The sequence below is a fragment of the Helicoverpa armigera genome, chromosome 18, assembly GCF_030705265.1.
Source record: "Helicoverpa armigera isolate CAAS_96S chromosome 18, ASM3070526v1, whole genome shotgun sequence".
Lineage (NCBI taxonomy): Eukaryota > Metazoa > Arthropoda > Insecta > Lepidoptera > Noctuidae > Helicoverpa > Helicoverpa armigera.
The window spans coordinates 1,420,160-1,437,146 of NC_087137.1; the positions used below are offsets into that span (position 1 = coordinate 1,420,160).

The window sequence follows — 16,987 nt, forward strand, 5'->3', positions numbered from 1 at the left end:
TTTATTGATTTGGTTTATGGTTTAACTTTGACGACCTCCTTTGATTGTCGCTAATAAAAGTTCTAAAATATATTCTGACACAACTTAATTTGTTTGTGGTTCTAAAAGCACATTGTAAACATCTTTGAGATGAGTATGTAAAAGTAAGAGTGTTTCTTTTTATCAAATTAACATTCAAGAGGACGATCTGGGGAATCGTGAATGTCTGTTCTCGAAAAAAGTTTAGAAAGAAGACTTCCGCGCATAAAATTTTATCTAAACGTCTCTATTAAATCGAAGACATAATTTTAAATGCCATTTAAAAACACACTCTGCCGACTTCCTTATTCATACGATGAGCTCCCTAGTAAAAGACCTACGTGACTGGATTGCAAACTCCTTGTTAAAACGCTAACCGACCGAATAGAAAATACCTTTGCCCAATTTACTAAACGATCCGAACAAAGACTTTTGAATTCAGCCATCTTTTATTTTGGAATTCAAATGCTTTTTGAACTTGGAATTCCATTGGAATATTTTCTGGTGCGAACCGAATTTGACATTTCTTTTTTTTTAATGACGTTAACACGTGTCGCGTTATGCCAGGAAGCTATGTTAGTTTTATTCGGATATAAAACTTTTTTAACAGGGAAATGCCTTTGTTGCGGTAATTTTTACGAGTGAAACACGCGACACGTTTTCACAGGTTTTTATTGCGAGTTTATTGTTGTTTTAAGTGAGCAATGAGGATGTTTCTTAAGAAAGTCTTTTTTATTTTTTATGTACCATAAAAATAACTCTCCTTAACAATTATGATTGGAATGTAAACAGCCGCATTATCTAAACGTACAACACTCATAATTTAATTATTTTTATCTTCCTTTGAACTACAAAAATTCTATTAAACAACTTTCCCCAGAATTTCAAACAAACGAAATGACATGGCAATACCAGAAATAAATGGCGGGACCGTTCAATTTCCACAAAGAAAAGGGCGAATCAAAATAATTCAAAGGCGATCTGTCGGATGCAGCTCCACCGACATCGTTTGTGGCCCAACTAAGTCCGTACCAGGATATAAGATCTTTTAGAAGGTACTCTCGAGAAAAATAATGAACTTGGGATCGAAACCGCTTTTTTTTTGGGTTTTCAAAGCCGTTTGAAGTGGTAGAACAAATATTAATCTGAGTATATGTGTTACGAGAGAAAGAACATTGTTTTGTTGTAATAGTTTTAGACGAGTAGCGAATTTAATAGAAGAATGGAGTACATAAAAATCACCATAAAAATAGTATTTTTCTTATATGTAAAAATCTTTTAGCTAGAAAAATCTAGTATGAAAACATGTCGAAGATTTATTTATTAACTTTCTCATAGTCTTTGCGGTAAACATTTTCCCAACAAAATTACTATTCACATAACCAAGAGGGCTTTATTAAAAATAACGAAATATTACAGGCTGTCCTATCTAGCCGTTTCAGAAGACGGTGTCTGAATCTTGGCTGCATTCATGAAATTCACAGCACCCGTCCATCTAAGGCATTTGCTGTCAAAATTAAATTCCATCATGGCCGCCGAATATCATTGCTTTGACTTAAATCCTCCTTTGATCCAATTATGATGCAATTTTTTTTAATCTTGAAAATGTTCTTCATTTAAATGGTTAGTGTTTTGTTTTGTTTTTTTTTTTTTGTGTGGAAAGAGTTTAAGATGTTGTTTTGGATATGTTACCGTAAGATTACAAACATCGTTAGATTACAATCTATCTCGAGAGATTGTAAACTGTCGAATTATTGTGAACCGTAACATCTGATTGCAATTTAACGCATTATTTTTCGCTATATTATAATCTATCGAAGAGAAATTGTCAAATTGTCAACTGTCCGAAAGCTCTCTCTGATTGGTCAGTCTTTTTGTAAGATCGACCAATCACGACCAGCCGTTCTGTTCCCATGGAGTTCCCGTAGAGTTAGGAATGAAATAGAGGTGTCAGTTAAATAAAATAAATGCTCTTCAAAAATTCTTCAAGTATTAAATTTATATAAAAATAACTCTTATAAAAATACAGTTAGGTATTTTGTCTTCAAATAGGTACAAACTAATATTTAAAAATAAAATAAAAGGGGTGCTAATTAAACAGGCTTCTTTTTAATATCATTATTCGCCCCCAAAAATGTATGTTACCTTCTAAATTACTAAGTCAGCCACAATTAATAAAGCGTCGAGCATCTAAATAATACTATCTTAGCCACGAGTTATCTTCCACTCTAAATACAACTCAGCATGATGGTTATTTTTTTGCATCTAAATTTGTAGCATGCATTCTAACAGTAAACTTCTTAAATACCTACTATTAAATGACATCATAAAAATATTTATTTACCTTCTAATTTTTTAACTCGTACCTACTGAGTTTTTTGTTTAAAATATAACACATCCCATATTAATTGACCCAGCATGGAAGTAAGCATGCAACATGCAGCAAGCATAACTTCTGTCACGGCTCCGGCGCTGCGGGGCTCCGGCGGTCCCATGCGAGCTTATCGTCGCAGATGGTTTTCACGCTCACCACCGCAGCTTCGGCTTGCTGGCCGGCTCCGCCGGCCAGCCTCAGCCGCGGCGGCGAGCGCTGAAACTACCTGCGCCTCAGCTCGCAGGCCGCCTCGCCCCTCCGCGCCTACGCGGTTTTGAATTGCACTCTAGGGGTAGGGCAGACAAGACTACGTGGAGTCGGTTTTGCAGCGATTCGTTTTCGTCACTAACTTCAATTTTAAACTGTGTGTAATTTGAGTCTTAAAAATTAAGTACAATTTTTGATTTTATAAAAAATTAAACCGTCACTTATTTTTGCACGTCAAAGAGCTGTGACACCGGGAGTTGCAAAGAACATTGTCTTTTTTGACGTTCTACCAATCAGCGCGCAAGATGCATTCCGTTCTACGCCAGTTGACAATTTGACCGCTCTACATCGCTCTCGATCTTACAAAAAGACTGACCAATCAGGGAGAGCTTTCGGACAGTTGACAATTTGGCAATTTCTCATCGATAGATTATAATATAGCGAAAAATAATGCGTTAAATTGCAATCAGGTGTTACGGTTTACAATAATTCGACAGTTTACAATCTCTCGAGATAGATTGTAATCTAACGATGTTTGTAATCTTACGGTGACAGATATAAATTGTGAAAAGGTTATTACGTGTGAGAGTGCCAGGAATTCGTAAGTAATTCCTAATTAGTACGAGGTTTTCCTTTTATCCATATCATCAGCGTAATTTAATATCGATGTGGAATTATAGAGACTAAACGTAGGTATCAATAAAGAAAAATATTTGTGTTAGGTACATAACCTATAACGTAAGTAAATAACGATCGGTTGATATTACCGTGCCTATAAATAATTCAATATTTACTTACAGTACAAACTTAGCCAACCCACTTAAAGTAAGAAATTCCAATAAATAATATTTTACCATGTTTATAAAGTGGTATTACTTACTTCATAATTTTCTTGATAAAACTTGAAATACAGCTTTAATGAGTCGACTTTGGAAACTCGAAGTCAAAATTAAAATCCACTTCGGTGTAATACGTAATCAATTTTGACTAGCAAGCTTTTAAATACAGCTAAAAATTTGAGTTTTAACTAATCGGTTTTTGGATGGTTTTTCTGACTTTATATTCCACCATATTCATATTCATTCACGTTCGTTTTCTCTCTTCAGACTATACATTTTTCTTTACTGGTATCACTTGTACTCTTTCACACTCTTACGATTTTTTTAATCACGAAAAAAAAATTAAATAAGTTTACAACTTTACAATAATTAAAAAGTTTATACCTATTTTCCGCCATTTTCTTTTTATTGAGAAAATTGTTTTTGTTACAATGATGTCGTTACGGAAAGCTTGTAAATAAAATAAATTAGATTAATAAGAAAAGCGTGTAAAATAAAATAGTCTGCTATAGACAGGATTAATTACTAACTTCAATAGAAACGCCAACTAATTCGTTTTCCAATTTTCGCGTTTTATGGTAATAAACCTCTTTGCTACGTTTGGATGGAAAACACGAAATAGGTTCATTTCAAATGTTACTAATGAATCCTTTCATGTCTTGATTTACAATATTGACTTTCCAATTTAAAGGATTTTGATATTTTTTTATGTTTACATAGTGGAACGAACCTACGAATTAAACACTTAGGTATTACCTAGTAAACAGAAAAGTATTTTTGGATATTTTTTTATATAAAATCTCTTCAATAGGTACTAGATAATATTCGGCCATGAGACAAAGATCGTCCCTCAATTTTAAAGACAGCTCAAACATTTTATATCTGTGACACACTGACATTAATTGCTGTAAAAAAGACTTTATTTAAGACTTAAAGTTAAGTAACTTTTGAGTATTTAGAGGTCAGACTTTCAGTCTAGTTCTACGTCCAAATTTAAGTTGACACATGATAAGCGTAATAACTTTCAGACTTTTGAAGTCAGCACTATTTAAAAAGTCGCTTCAGAAAATAAATAAAAGCAACTACACGTCGGTCTCATCATCAATCAGAATGAATCAGCAACTTAATGAGTCCTGATTACAATTACGTTAATTAATAACATGCGGGCCACCCAAGTAACGACCAACTGTTCGGGAGCTTTATTTGCTAGTAGCTGTGCCCCGCGATTATACCTGGGTCCTGAGAGAATTACATCTCGTAATAATCTCATCTCGATAAAAAGTTGCCTTTGTTCTTACAAAATAAAAAATTAAAAGTCATTTGTTCAAAGTAGCCTGAAATTCAGCACTTTTTGAACGTCAAATTTTCGTCGTTTAACGTCTAGAAAGGCTCTTAGACTATCTGTGCTCTATATATAGGCTCTTAGACATGTATTTTAATTCAACAGTTTTAGCAGAAAGCGTGACAAACAGAAATACCTAGTTACTTTCGCATTAATCGGTTCCTATAAAAATAAAGTAAAGCAAAACCAATATTTTTTGTTAAAAAAAAACATGAGTAGGTACAACGATTTAACCAAAGACCAATGCGCAAAGAGATGGCGATCAGCCTTTTTTACAGACCACAGATTAGGTATAAAACTTTGACAAATTACTCTACTTGGAGTAAAAAGTCGAAGATAACGAAATTAAGTAATTACTTTAGGTTATCGCGTGGCTGTTCCCCTTTTTTTGATGGGATAGCACGATTGGGTTGGAAAGACTTTCTTTCCCCTGTGTACGATCGTGTACGTGTAAGTAGGTATCAGGGAATCATCTGTTTTTCAGCGTCTGATCAATTTAATTCGTGTTCGAATAGATACCTTACTACGCTGATATAAGTGTTTTTGCAACTTGCTTTTAAGTTACTTAAAGTAATTTTTGAAACCTTTTTAAGCGTCGAGTAAACAACGTTCTGGCAAATAAGCAAAGACCGACCAAGGTTGACCCTAGTTGACAAAACAAATGATGAAACATATGTACCTGGTCAATTTTAGAACCTCCTTTTTGGGGAGACGTTTAATAGAAGTTTATGAAACTTATCTTATGTATGCTATAAGAATCTACTTTTAAAATCTATATTCATCTTTTCTTTTCTCTCCCACAGACGCTACGGCGTGGTCGACAAACGTTTCTGCGTAGAAGGTGGCTCTCGTTGCGGTAAAGGTGAGGGCCTCTTCATCTTCGCGGCGGAGGGAGGCCGGGAGTTGACGGAGCTACTCAACGTCTACAGCCATGAGGCGCAGTCCAGGCTTAGCATAGCTTCTAGAAGTGGATCAGGTAACAGAAAGAAATAACTTTCTTCTTTAAATAATACGGTATGAAAAATTAAAAATATAGCAAGAACAAAGAAAAGAATTAATTTCAGAAGTCTATCTATAAGATGGCTCCTGTATTCAATCATCATTTAACACAAAATATATAATTGTAGTACTTAGGTATAGTTGCAAATGGCATATTGTATTTCAAGAAACATGAGGGGAACATGGGTTGTTATTCTGACTTTTTGTGTTCATACGAATCGATCGAACATTATGAAAATAGTAGCGACAAACACTTCACAGGCTGGTCCTATGACGTCAAAAGTCACCTTCTACGTCATTCACTTTCAAAAAAAGGTGCGGCCTGTCTGCTATGTCATTGTGGACCATACAAACATTGCAATGTAATCGAAAATATCTAATCTTTTCACGATAAAAATATAGACCACTCTCAGTCTCACACTTTTTTGCAAACACCTATGTTTGTTTAGTAGACTTGTTAAAAATCTGCCATACTTTATTGCATAGTAAACTTTGGTAGCAGCTGCAACTGTTCTCTCTACGAAGTTACAAATAACACAATATTTTTTGGTCGCTAGGTATAGACACCCAAATGGTTAATCCTATCACTATTTATTAGATAACTAATCAGAAATGTTTCACTTTGTTCACTTTAACTATTATCTACCTACATATGCACCTACAATATGTTTTTCTACCCAATATCTCTTCATCATCTTAACCTTCCAATCCTTCTTCCAGTTCTAGAAAAGCGTTTCTCAGACGCCAGTTCGTGCATGGACGAGTGTTTCCACACATCCATGAGGTCTGTGTCTCCGTCGTGGGCAGGCCCGGCGAGTCAGACCATGCACTGCCTGTCAGACCTGGACTCCAGCATGGACAGTACCGAGGAGAAGTTCAGACGACCCACCTCGCTGCCACGGTGTTCCAGCTGCATTGGGAAGATCAGTCATTTGACCAGGTAAGGGGTTTTGTATGGTAAGGACTTTACGGACTTACTTTTGTAAGTTTTTATCTTTCGAATCGGAAGGAACTCTAAAGCCGTTATTTTTTGTCGTATAAACCTTACATCATTTAATTTTTTTCTATAATGGTTACACAAACACTTCTTCCCTATATTCAGTATTCTGACCAGCTCTCTCTCCGAATTTCCAGATCATCAACAATGAACACGCCAGGTTCCATCATGTCCCCAGTTTGGACAATGGATAACATACTAGAAAAACGTTCAGACTCCGACCGAGCATCAATATACTCTCGATCCAGCGGCAGCGCCTCCGAGTACAGTGTACCACGCAGTGCGTGCCTTCTGGACAAGAGCTTCGAGTCCAAACGAGCAAGTCCAGTGGCTTGCTGTACACCAACTGTGCCAGCCAAGACTGGAGGCAGTTGCCAATGCTGGCAGCAGGTCAAACCTTGCTGCTGCAGAAAGAAGTCCTTCAGTGGGCCTTACGAGAACTATGACGTGCCCAAAACACCAATGCCTCTTATCCAGGTGAGATTTTCTAAAATATCATGTCCAATAATAGCCTAAAATCAAAATGAGATTTAATATTCTCTACGTAATTGAATTACTATTATTACAGAATTTCTAATAGGTATCAAGTTCAATTTAGCTTTTATTAAATTTTGAGCCTCTTGAATTAAATATTGTTCATTAACCTATTTCAGCTCTTACTTTATAAAGGTTAAAATTAACCTGACCATTTTCTTTCAGGAGCACCCAGTAGATTCTCAAGCGGACCCCTCAAGTATATACGACACACCAAAGAAACTGAAATGTCTGATCAACGGGCAGCCGTGCACTTGCACACACGAAGCCAAAAACGTAGAAAACAAACAAACCGACAATAACAACACGAGTGATAATAGCAATACTAGCGATACTAGCGTAAACAATAACGAAGCCGAAACACATTCCAACTATGTCAACGTTACCCCAGTTGTAAAGAAACCAGTACCAGAGATAGATTTTGCAAACTACGCGAATATAGATCTCTCGACTTTGGAGAAGTTCGAAAATTCCCTGCAGATCCTAAGGAGTGCAGGCTTCAGTCAGGAAGAGATAGACGCTCTCGAAGACATACCTGAACATGACGATGATATATCAACAGCTACGACCAACACTGTTCATCCGTCAACTGAATGTTGTAACGAACACTTAAACTACATGCACATGGAACCTCTAGAGATCAGCATTTCTAGTAGCAATAAGAATTTTTCAGATAATGTGAGTCGGATCAGTCACGTGTCAGATCCTACTCAACATTCTGAGTCAGACACCACGATCAGTACTAGACGGTCGAGTTCTGCAGACTTTACTAAAAGACACGATGATGAATATGGTATCAACAGCCAGATCTGTTTCACGCCAACAGTACTACGAAAGGCTATCAAAAGCGATAGAATAAACGAAGGAGTCCCAATAAGTCTAGAAATAATCGAACCAAAAGACAAGTTCAAAGTACCGGAGCAGAAAAGCGAGAGTTTGCTTGTAACAAAGTTTAGAGACGCTGTCAAAATAAGGCGATCATCGAGCGTGCCGAGCAAATCTGATAAAAACAGGGATTCCTCCAGTTCAAACGATTCTGGAGTATCAACTGGTTCCTTGAAACATCATAAGGGAGATTTCAATGAATTTGAGATGCCTATCACAAGTTCTAAGTCAATAAAGAAGCATATAAAGAATAATAAGCAGATGAGGAAGTCTCTGACCCCAGTGCATGCGTTCGTCAAGTCCAACTCATCGGATCCTCTGAAGAACTTGACATTTCAGTTTGAGGAGGTGGCGACGCTGACGAAATCTAACTCCTGCGATGTGGACACCTTGACCAGAAGGAAGAAGAGACCTGGTAAGTTTACACAAACCTTCATGTACTATACTAATATTTAATTATAAAGAGGAAAACTTTGCATTTTTGTTTGTTTGCACTGGATTTAAAACTCAAAAACTATCTGACCGATTTTTTAAATTCTCTCTTCCCGAGTAACGTAGGCTATTTGTTATACCATTACGGGCAGTAGTTCCCATGGGACGCGGGTCAAGCCGCAGGAAAACGGCTAGTGTTGAATAAATAGGACCCAAATATTGATGTGTGCCTAGAAGAGCTGGAATCGGAAGGAACATTCGTGGATGTTGTCTGCTTTACAGAACATTTCATTATGAAGGGCTATGAGAACTACCTAACCATACCAAACTATGAACTCGCAGCATATTATAGTCGCGATAACAGCAAAAGAGGCGGTGCCTGCATAATAGTTAGAAAGGGACTGCAGTTTAAAGAACTGAAACAAATTAACAAAATGTCTGAGACCGGAGTCTTTGAGTGCTGTGCTATAGAAATAATTAATTATAAGATAGCTGTCGTTTGCCTATACCGAGTTCCAAAAGACACTAATTTTAATTTATGTATGGAAAAACTAGATATACTTTTGCAAGAGCTTAATAACAAATCATTTAAACATATTGTTATAGCAGGAGATTTTAATATTAATATACTAAAAAATACTTATCAAACTAGGGAATTTGAATGTCTACTCCTGAACTACAATTTAAAATTATCTGTTCACCAACCTACTAGACTAAAGAGTCAAACATGTATCGATAACATTGCACATAATGTAAATAAGTCATGTAAGGCACAAGTGTTAGAGCTCGCACTCTCGGATCATACGGCACAATTGATAAAAATACCAGTTCAAAAACACTGCACTATTAAATACTGGCGTACTAGAAGACGCGACTACAATAAAGAATACATTAATAAATTTAAAAATTATTTACGATGTTTAACATTTTCAGATATATACGAAACAAATGACTCAAATTTAGCTTTTAATTCCTTCATGGAAACATTTACATTGTTTTATAATTTATGTTTTCCAATGAAAATAGTCACTACTTACACAACAAAAAAGGCAAATTGGATATCGCGCGGTGTCAAAATTTGTAGTAAAAAGAAACGCCATCTTTTGTGGCAATATAGAAGAAATCCCAATGCGAGTAATAAAATAATATTTACAAAGTACTCAAAACTATTCAAAAAAATAATGCAGCTAACACAAAAAGCACAAAATAATCATAAAATAAATACCTCCAGCAATAAATGTAAAACCAGTTGGAAAATAATAAATAATTCAAAACACGTTGTTCCACGTCAAAATATTACAAAAATTAAATTTAACAATAAAATAATAACTTCTCCCCAAAAAATCGCTAATGTATTTAACAATTATTTCATCGAAAAAGTTATTCCAATACAAGGATCTGGAAATAAAGCTTCTTCACAAGTTAATAATAGTGAAAAATCATTCTTCATGCCTCCTTGTGTACCACAAGATGTTTTGCAAATAATTCGATCTTTAAATAACACCAACAGCGTTGGCCATGACGGAATTTCCACTAACATAATTAAATCCGTCTCATCAGAAATTTGCGTACACTTGAGTCATCTTATAAATTTGCCAATAAGCACAGGTACTTTCCCTGATGCACTTAAAATATCGATTGTAAAACCGCTCTTTAAAAAGGACGACAAGGAAGCCGTAGAATGTTATAGACCAATATCACTAGTTAGTATTATTTCAAAAATTTATGAAAAGTATATATACAAGGAAATAAGCAAGTATATAGAAAAAAATAATATACTCGTCAATGAGCAAAAGGGGTTTAGAGAAAAACACACCATAAATATGGCTATATACGATTTCCTGTATAAAGTCATAACAAATGTCGATAGGTCTAATCCTGTCTGCACAATATTCTGTGATATGACCCAGGCATTTGACCATGTAAGACATGATATTCTGTTAGACAAATTGTACTCATACGGAATTAGAGGCAATGTTCTACAGCTAATTAAATCATATTTGTCTGAAAGGAAGCAGATTACCGAAATAAGCTCCATTAACATTAAAAATAAGTTTGAAGAAGCTTCTCAATCAGAGCCACGCATAGTGAAATACGGGGTTCCTCAGGGTAGCGTGTTAGGGCCACTACTATTTATAATATATATTAATGACCTGCCCAAATCCATTGATCAGCCCGTTACACTTTTTGCCGACGATAGCACTGTAACAATTCAATGCAACAATAAAGGAACATACGATAACGATATTAATAATTCTCTTTCAACAATAATTAATTGGCTAAACAACAACAATTTAAAAATTAATCTTAATAAAACAAATGCAATGCACTTTAAACAACGTACACGCAGTGATAATAACCCTAAAGTAGTTTATAACAACAAAACCATAGAAGAAGTCACCACTACAAAATTTCTTGGTATCACAATTGACGCTAAATTAAACTGGAAAGACCAGGTAGAAATACTTAGCAAAAAAATTTGTAGCTCAGCATATGCATTGTATAAATTAGCACCTTTAATCAATATTAAATCACTTCTTCTAGCATACCACGGCTTAGTTTCATCACACTTGAGATATGGTATAATCTTCTGGGGCAATTCGACTGACAGGGAAGCACCATTCAAAGCTCAAAAAAGATGTGTTCGATCCATGTTTAGACTTAAGCCAACAGATTCATGTAAACCTTATTTTGTAAAGTATAAGATATTAACGATGCCATCATTATACATATTAGAAGTTGCTATGTTTGTAAAACAGAATAAACATTTATTTTTAAGCTTTAAAGAATTATCTAGCCGAAGTAGACGTGATAATACTGTCCTCAGCTCACAAAGTGCAAACACGGCATTAATGAGAAAAAGTATATTCTGTATGGCACCCATTATATACAATAAACTGCCAAAAAGTTGGAAGGAAGAAAATTCTCAAATATTTAAAAAACGACTGCAGAAATTCCTAGAAAAGAAAGCATACTACAATATCTCAGAATTCTTAAATGATAAAGTAATTGCTTGAAACTTAAGACTGTTTTGATAGTAGATTATTTATTATATTTTTAACCTAATTTTAAGTAAAATTTCAAGAATGTTCTTTATTTTAAATTTTGCTAGTAGCTTATTTTTATTATATTTTTAACCTAATTGTAAGTAAAATTTTAAGAATGTTCCTTATTTTAAATTTTATTTTTTTGAATATTTGTACGCCTAAGAGGCCAAACATGAATGGTAACTTTATTTTCTTGTATAACAACCTGCATAACTATATGTACACCCATGTTTTTTACAAATAAAGTATCTTGTATCTTGTATCTTGTATCTTGTATCTTGATGGTCCAGTAATTCTGTGTTAGAGCAATGAATAATCTAGTACTTTCTGAATTCAAGGTCACACGTGTACGCTTGCGGAACTTAATTTAAACTTATAATTGGCTCAGTATTAGCGAGAAAACCTACTTTTTGTTAGATTTTTTATCAAATCAAATTAATTGCTTAAGGCTGTTTAATTATTAAGCAGAGTTTCTTTTACCTCATTTATTTTTCTACAACTTTTAATTTTATATTTTTTTTCAGTGGAGACAGATGTTACGGCAAGGCATAGTCAGATGACGACTAAATCCACGTCCAGCGGTGCTTCCGATACGTCAGACTACATGGAGTCCCTGTCAGTATCATCATTCAGTTCCTGCGATGTGTCAGCAGATAGGCACGTCACTAGGCCAAGGTCCGGCAAGGAGTATGCGAGCATCGATAGAACAGCACTAGTTTAGGATACGCAATGTTGGAGTATTGGCCCAAAGCTGGTCTGATTGGTGGTGAAGCATTTATACAACTTGTACTTATTTTTTTTTGTTTTTGAAATAAACATTGTATTTTAAACTAATTTATTTCGATTTTCTCCTTCAGTACTTCGTAAAAAAAGGTTCTATAAACAATAAAAGCCGATCCTAAAAACACAGTATATCACAAAAGCGCCACCAAAGCGATCATAAAAATATCATCTCGCTAATGACGTTGGCTCATGTCACCGAAGATTTATGAGTCAAACATTTGCCAAACATTCATCCAAATTATTAGTTTGAACAACGGCACCTACCGCGTTTGTGACGCAGGATTTATCAAATCAAGGACGTTTTTACTCTTTATAAATGGGAATAAAATGTCCGCCATTTGTAAGGGAAAACTTATTTTATGGTAGTGTCTATTTTATCCCGGTTATTACGTGTTGCCAGGGTAATGCCACCAAAAACTTACTGTAAAAAAGTAGTCTTCATTAAAATAAGAACAAAAAGACATCACTTCATTTAAACAAAAACATTTTTGACGACATTTTAAATGAAGTCCGCGGAAATGTAACTTGTAAATAGAAATGTACATATAATAAGTACATACAGTTCATACGTTTGTTCCTATGTACATAGTTTTAAGATATATAGAAAAGCAGTTATGGGCGAATTTAGTTATTTAGTAGCGTGCCAAAAATAAATGTAGCTGGCTATAAACTGGTTTTGGGTATTGTAAAAATGAAACTGTACTTCATTTAAGAATAGTGTTTCAAATAAATGAACCTTCGATTTAAAATAAGTTAGTTTTGTGTTTCATTTAAAATGTAGCCGTGTATATTTTAAATGTAAGTTACATATAGTTTGTAGACATCATTTAATGTATTAGGTACTTAAATTATTTGTGCCTTTACTTAAACATGTGTTGCTAAAATATCGTCTTTCATTTATTTCTGTTACCTTCAATTTATTTACTTTAAATGTAAGTTTTGAATAAAGTACTAAGTAGTTTTATAAAGCAGTATAAAAATGTGAATATTCATACTTAGTAGGAGTTGGTTAAAGTCGCCTGTACGCAATTTATAAGCAATAGACAAAGTTACGAATAAAATAGATTATTTAAAACTAATTAATCGTCACTCGATACGAAGTGTCGTGACACCATTTTGTACTAAAAGCTAAATTATATTTATCGGTTTTTACAACAATATGACTTTAAAATCAAATCATTCTTTGTAATTTATTGGAAACTTAGGATTTTTAGGTCAGACATAAAATAAATTACTGGTAGGATTTTTATAAAAATTGCAATCATACAAACATATTCCTGCCAAAAATAATTAATTCTTCGAAATAAATTCTTAGGTTACTTCTCGTGAAATATTGTATGTTTTTCAGAGACAAATCGCTACTTATTTTTTTTAAAGTACACTATGAATAATATTTTCTATGTCAATCATTTCTAAACAAGAAGTACAATAAAAAGTTGTACTATAAATGTGGAATAGTTTTGAAAAAAAAAATCAGAAGTTTTATTTATTAACAGAAAAAAGAATATAGCACCTAAGACATTTTCCCATATAAATAAATATGAAAATGTGGGCTTTCGTCGCCCTATGGATGACACTTTTAAATTAATTGTAACAGATACCAAAATCTTGATACAATACAAATATGTGGCCACATTTGAAACATACCACGCAAATCTTTGGCCAAAAGAAGAACTTAAAATGTATCCTATATGTTACAAGTTTTATTCTTTAACAAACTTTGTTTAGTTTATAAGGAGTTTATTATTAAAAAGTTTTGTCTCTGAATATTGGTTAGCCGGTACGTTACTTCGTCTAGTCAACGGATGTGTGGTGACCATGATTACTTGATTTTTGGGACAAAAATATCAACGTTTAATGAAAAATTGCATGTAATTCAAAAGAACCTAACACAAGACTGTAAACGACTTATAATTTTTATTACTAATGACAAATTAAGGTTTAAATAAAATACGTACACATTATATGCGTTCCATAGATAATCTAGGCACGCCATCTTGAATTGGTACTCATTATAAAGGGCGGGAAACATGGTCCATTGTGTAAACACCAGTGATTGTGGTCATCACATTTAATGGTTTATTTTTGCACGGAATGGAATGTTAACAGCACACTATATTATACTTATATACATAAATGTATATCTACATAAGTACCATAGTTAATTTTGTGTAAAAATATCATATTTTCTTAAGAAGTTTTTACGTTGCAAACTGTATTACATTATAAAAAGGTTTTGTAATATTTAATAGCAACTGAAAATATAAAATATAGTGCATTTTGAATGAATATTATGTATTTTTATTTACCTAATGCTTTTGGAATACCTACTCAATTACTATAAAAAAGCTGGTACAGTTTTTAGTGTAACCACAAACTTTTAATCTACGTGTACGATAAATACAAATATTATGGAAGAAAAAAGCAATTTTCTTACAATAAAAGACATTTTTTTCAACAAAGACAAATAATCACCAATTTACTAATCAATTAATTGAATATACTACGCGGTATCGGTCATCATGGCTGCTTTTGTTAGCGCTCCATGCACCCCCAAGTAATTAATTAGGTACCTGTCAACATTTGCATAAAAGTCCTGCTGCTGGTAATAAAAGCTTTAGAAAATATTGATAGTAATCTATTCTTTATTTTTATAAGAACATCGTGTAATACAGTTACACAAAATACTTGAAACGTTTTCTTGAAAATGTGTCTTTGAATATGGGAATGGTGACGTAATCTGCTTAGTTTGTCCTAAGAGCTAAACTTTGATTTCAACTTCAATGTCACAGTCTTCGGTAGTATAGTGGTCAGTATCCCCGCCTGTCACGCGGGAGACCGGGGTTCGATTCCCCGCCGGAGAGATCTCTTTTGTTACATGCTGTAAGGTTTTTTGTTTCTAGTAAATCGATTTATTTTTATTTAGTTACTTTATATCAATAGAATTGGTAAATATAACAATTTTTGTCCCTGATATGGTCTGCCACACATTTTAAATATGTAACGATACTTTTCTTTTGTAACATTTATTTATCATGTTTTTCCCAAAAAATAACGAAAGAGACCCAAATAATCAACGAAACTTTAGATACCCTTTCCAACGATATAAAAGAAACCCTTCAAAACGCTGAAATACGACCGTTTGAAACCCTCCCGTCGATATACATTTTCGATATTAACTGATTAGTGAAAGCAATTGAACTGTGTAAACGCAATACCGTCCCCTCTAAGCTCTGGTCCCAGTGGACGATTTAATCTGGACCCCAAAACATCCGGACAAAACAGGGATTTAGTTGAGCCAGAGGGACTTACGGTAAAGTGAAATCACGAGCTTGAGTGAACAAAAACTGTAATTGGTTTTAGCGCCATCTTGCGGCGAGTAGTTGTACTATAACGAAGTTGAGCTAACTTTAGGTTTTCTTGGTTCAATAGATGTCTGAGTCTGTACATGTGAATTGCTTGCTTCTTGTGAACAACGAGTTATTCTTTGTCATGCATAATATATTATGTAGACTGAATAATTTTCTGTTACAGAAAATCAATTAGGGCTGTTACTATTTTATGCCTTTAAAAGTTTATAAATATTTCTAAGTTCTATTTAATTTTCATCATTTTTTTACCGACTGCTCAAAAAGGAAGAGGCTCTCAATTCAGATGCTTTTTTAAAAGTAAAGAGATAAGTTTTTTGAAAGATCTTATATACTATGAAAATGTATTTTATTGCCAAAATCAGTTACCCATCCTCCGTCCCCGTATGTCCCTTTAGAACCATTAAGATAAGGGAAGTAGGGACCCTTCGCATAAGAGATCTAAGGGCTAAGCACAACACATTACACTGTTTTTTCGCATCAGTTGTTGGGCGACGCACTTTCAGCAATCTCTAGGCTTAAAAGATTTACAGGTGTCCGTTTTTGTCGTACCCTCTGAAAGCCGGACTTTAGCAACGGAAATGGCTGTAAATCAGTGTGTATTACGAAAAAGGCAACTGTTTTAAGAAAGATGAGTTTTTTCAACTATATAATTATATTTGACTCGTAACTTCTGAATCATTATTTTTTTTTGTCATGATCATCTGTATTAGTGAAAACTTGCAGCGTGTAAAATCATTTCAGTGTTAGATAGATCGAGAAGGGCTACATATTATGGGAGTGTGCAAAGTTTTTCGACAGGATGTGATTTCTTAGGATTTTTATTTAACACTATAAGAAATTTCTTGAAAATGTATCTTTGAATATTGGAATGTTGACGTATTGTTTGCTTAATTGTCATAGGAACTAAACTTTAAATTCAATCTCAAAGTCATGGTCTTCGGTAGTATAGTGGTCAGTATCCGTAAATCTAGGTAAACTTTTTTCTCTTATGTAATTCACGAATGACTTGTAGGCCTACAGTGATAGTCTCGGAAAGAGGCTGCAGTTTCCACCAGCTTTGTGCATTTCAAATGCCAATGGAATAACGGATGCGTTCCCGGAGCAGACACAAAGCCAAAATGTATCCCACATTTTAGCTTTGTCTAGAAACCTAAATATA

General features: G+C 34.2%; 2 protein-coding genes and 1 non-coding gene across 3 annotated transcripts in view; 2 read left to right on the top strand and 1 right to left on the bottom strand.

Moving 5' to 3' along the window:
- The window catches only part of LOC110373178 (uncharacterized), a 150,668-nt gene extending 135,922 nt beyond the window's left edge, over positions 1 to 14,746 (top strand). Inside the window, exons 6-10 of the mRNA XM_049846094.2 lie at positions 5,584 to 5,756; positions 6,500 to 6,719; positions 6,914 to 7,253; positions 7,476 to 8,610; positions 12,199 to 14,746. Of these exons, the coding sequence (XP_049702051.2) occupies positions 5,584 to 5,756; positions 6,500 to 6,719; positions 6,914 to 7,253; positions 7,476 to 8,610; positions 12,199 to 12,395 (2,065 nt within the window). The 3' untranslated portion in view covers positions 12,396 to 14,746. The remainder of the gene's footprint in view (positions 1 to 5,583; positions 5,757 to 6,499; positions 6,720 to 6,913; positions 7,254 to 7,475; positions 8,611 to 12,198) is intronic.
- The window catches only part of LOC110373175 (myeloid leukemia factor), a 238,890-nt gene that overhangs the window by 34,603 nt on the left and 187,300 nt on the right, over positions 1 to 16,987 (bottom strand). The gene's annotated exons all lie outside the window — the stretch shown is intronic.
- Trnad-guc (transfer RNA aspartic acid (anticodon GUC)) lies at positions 15,250 to 15,321 on the top strand. The gene has a single exon. It is a non-coding gene; the product is annotated as a tRNA-Asp (tRNA).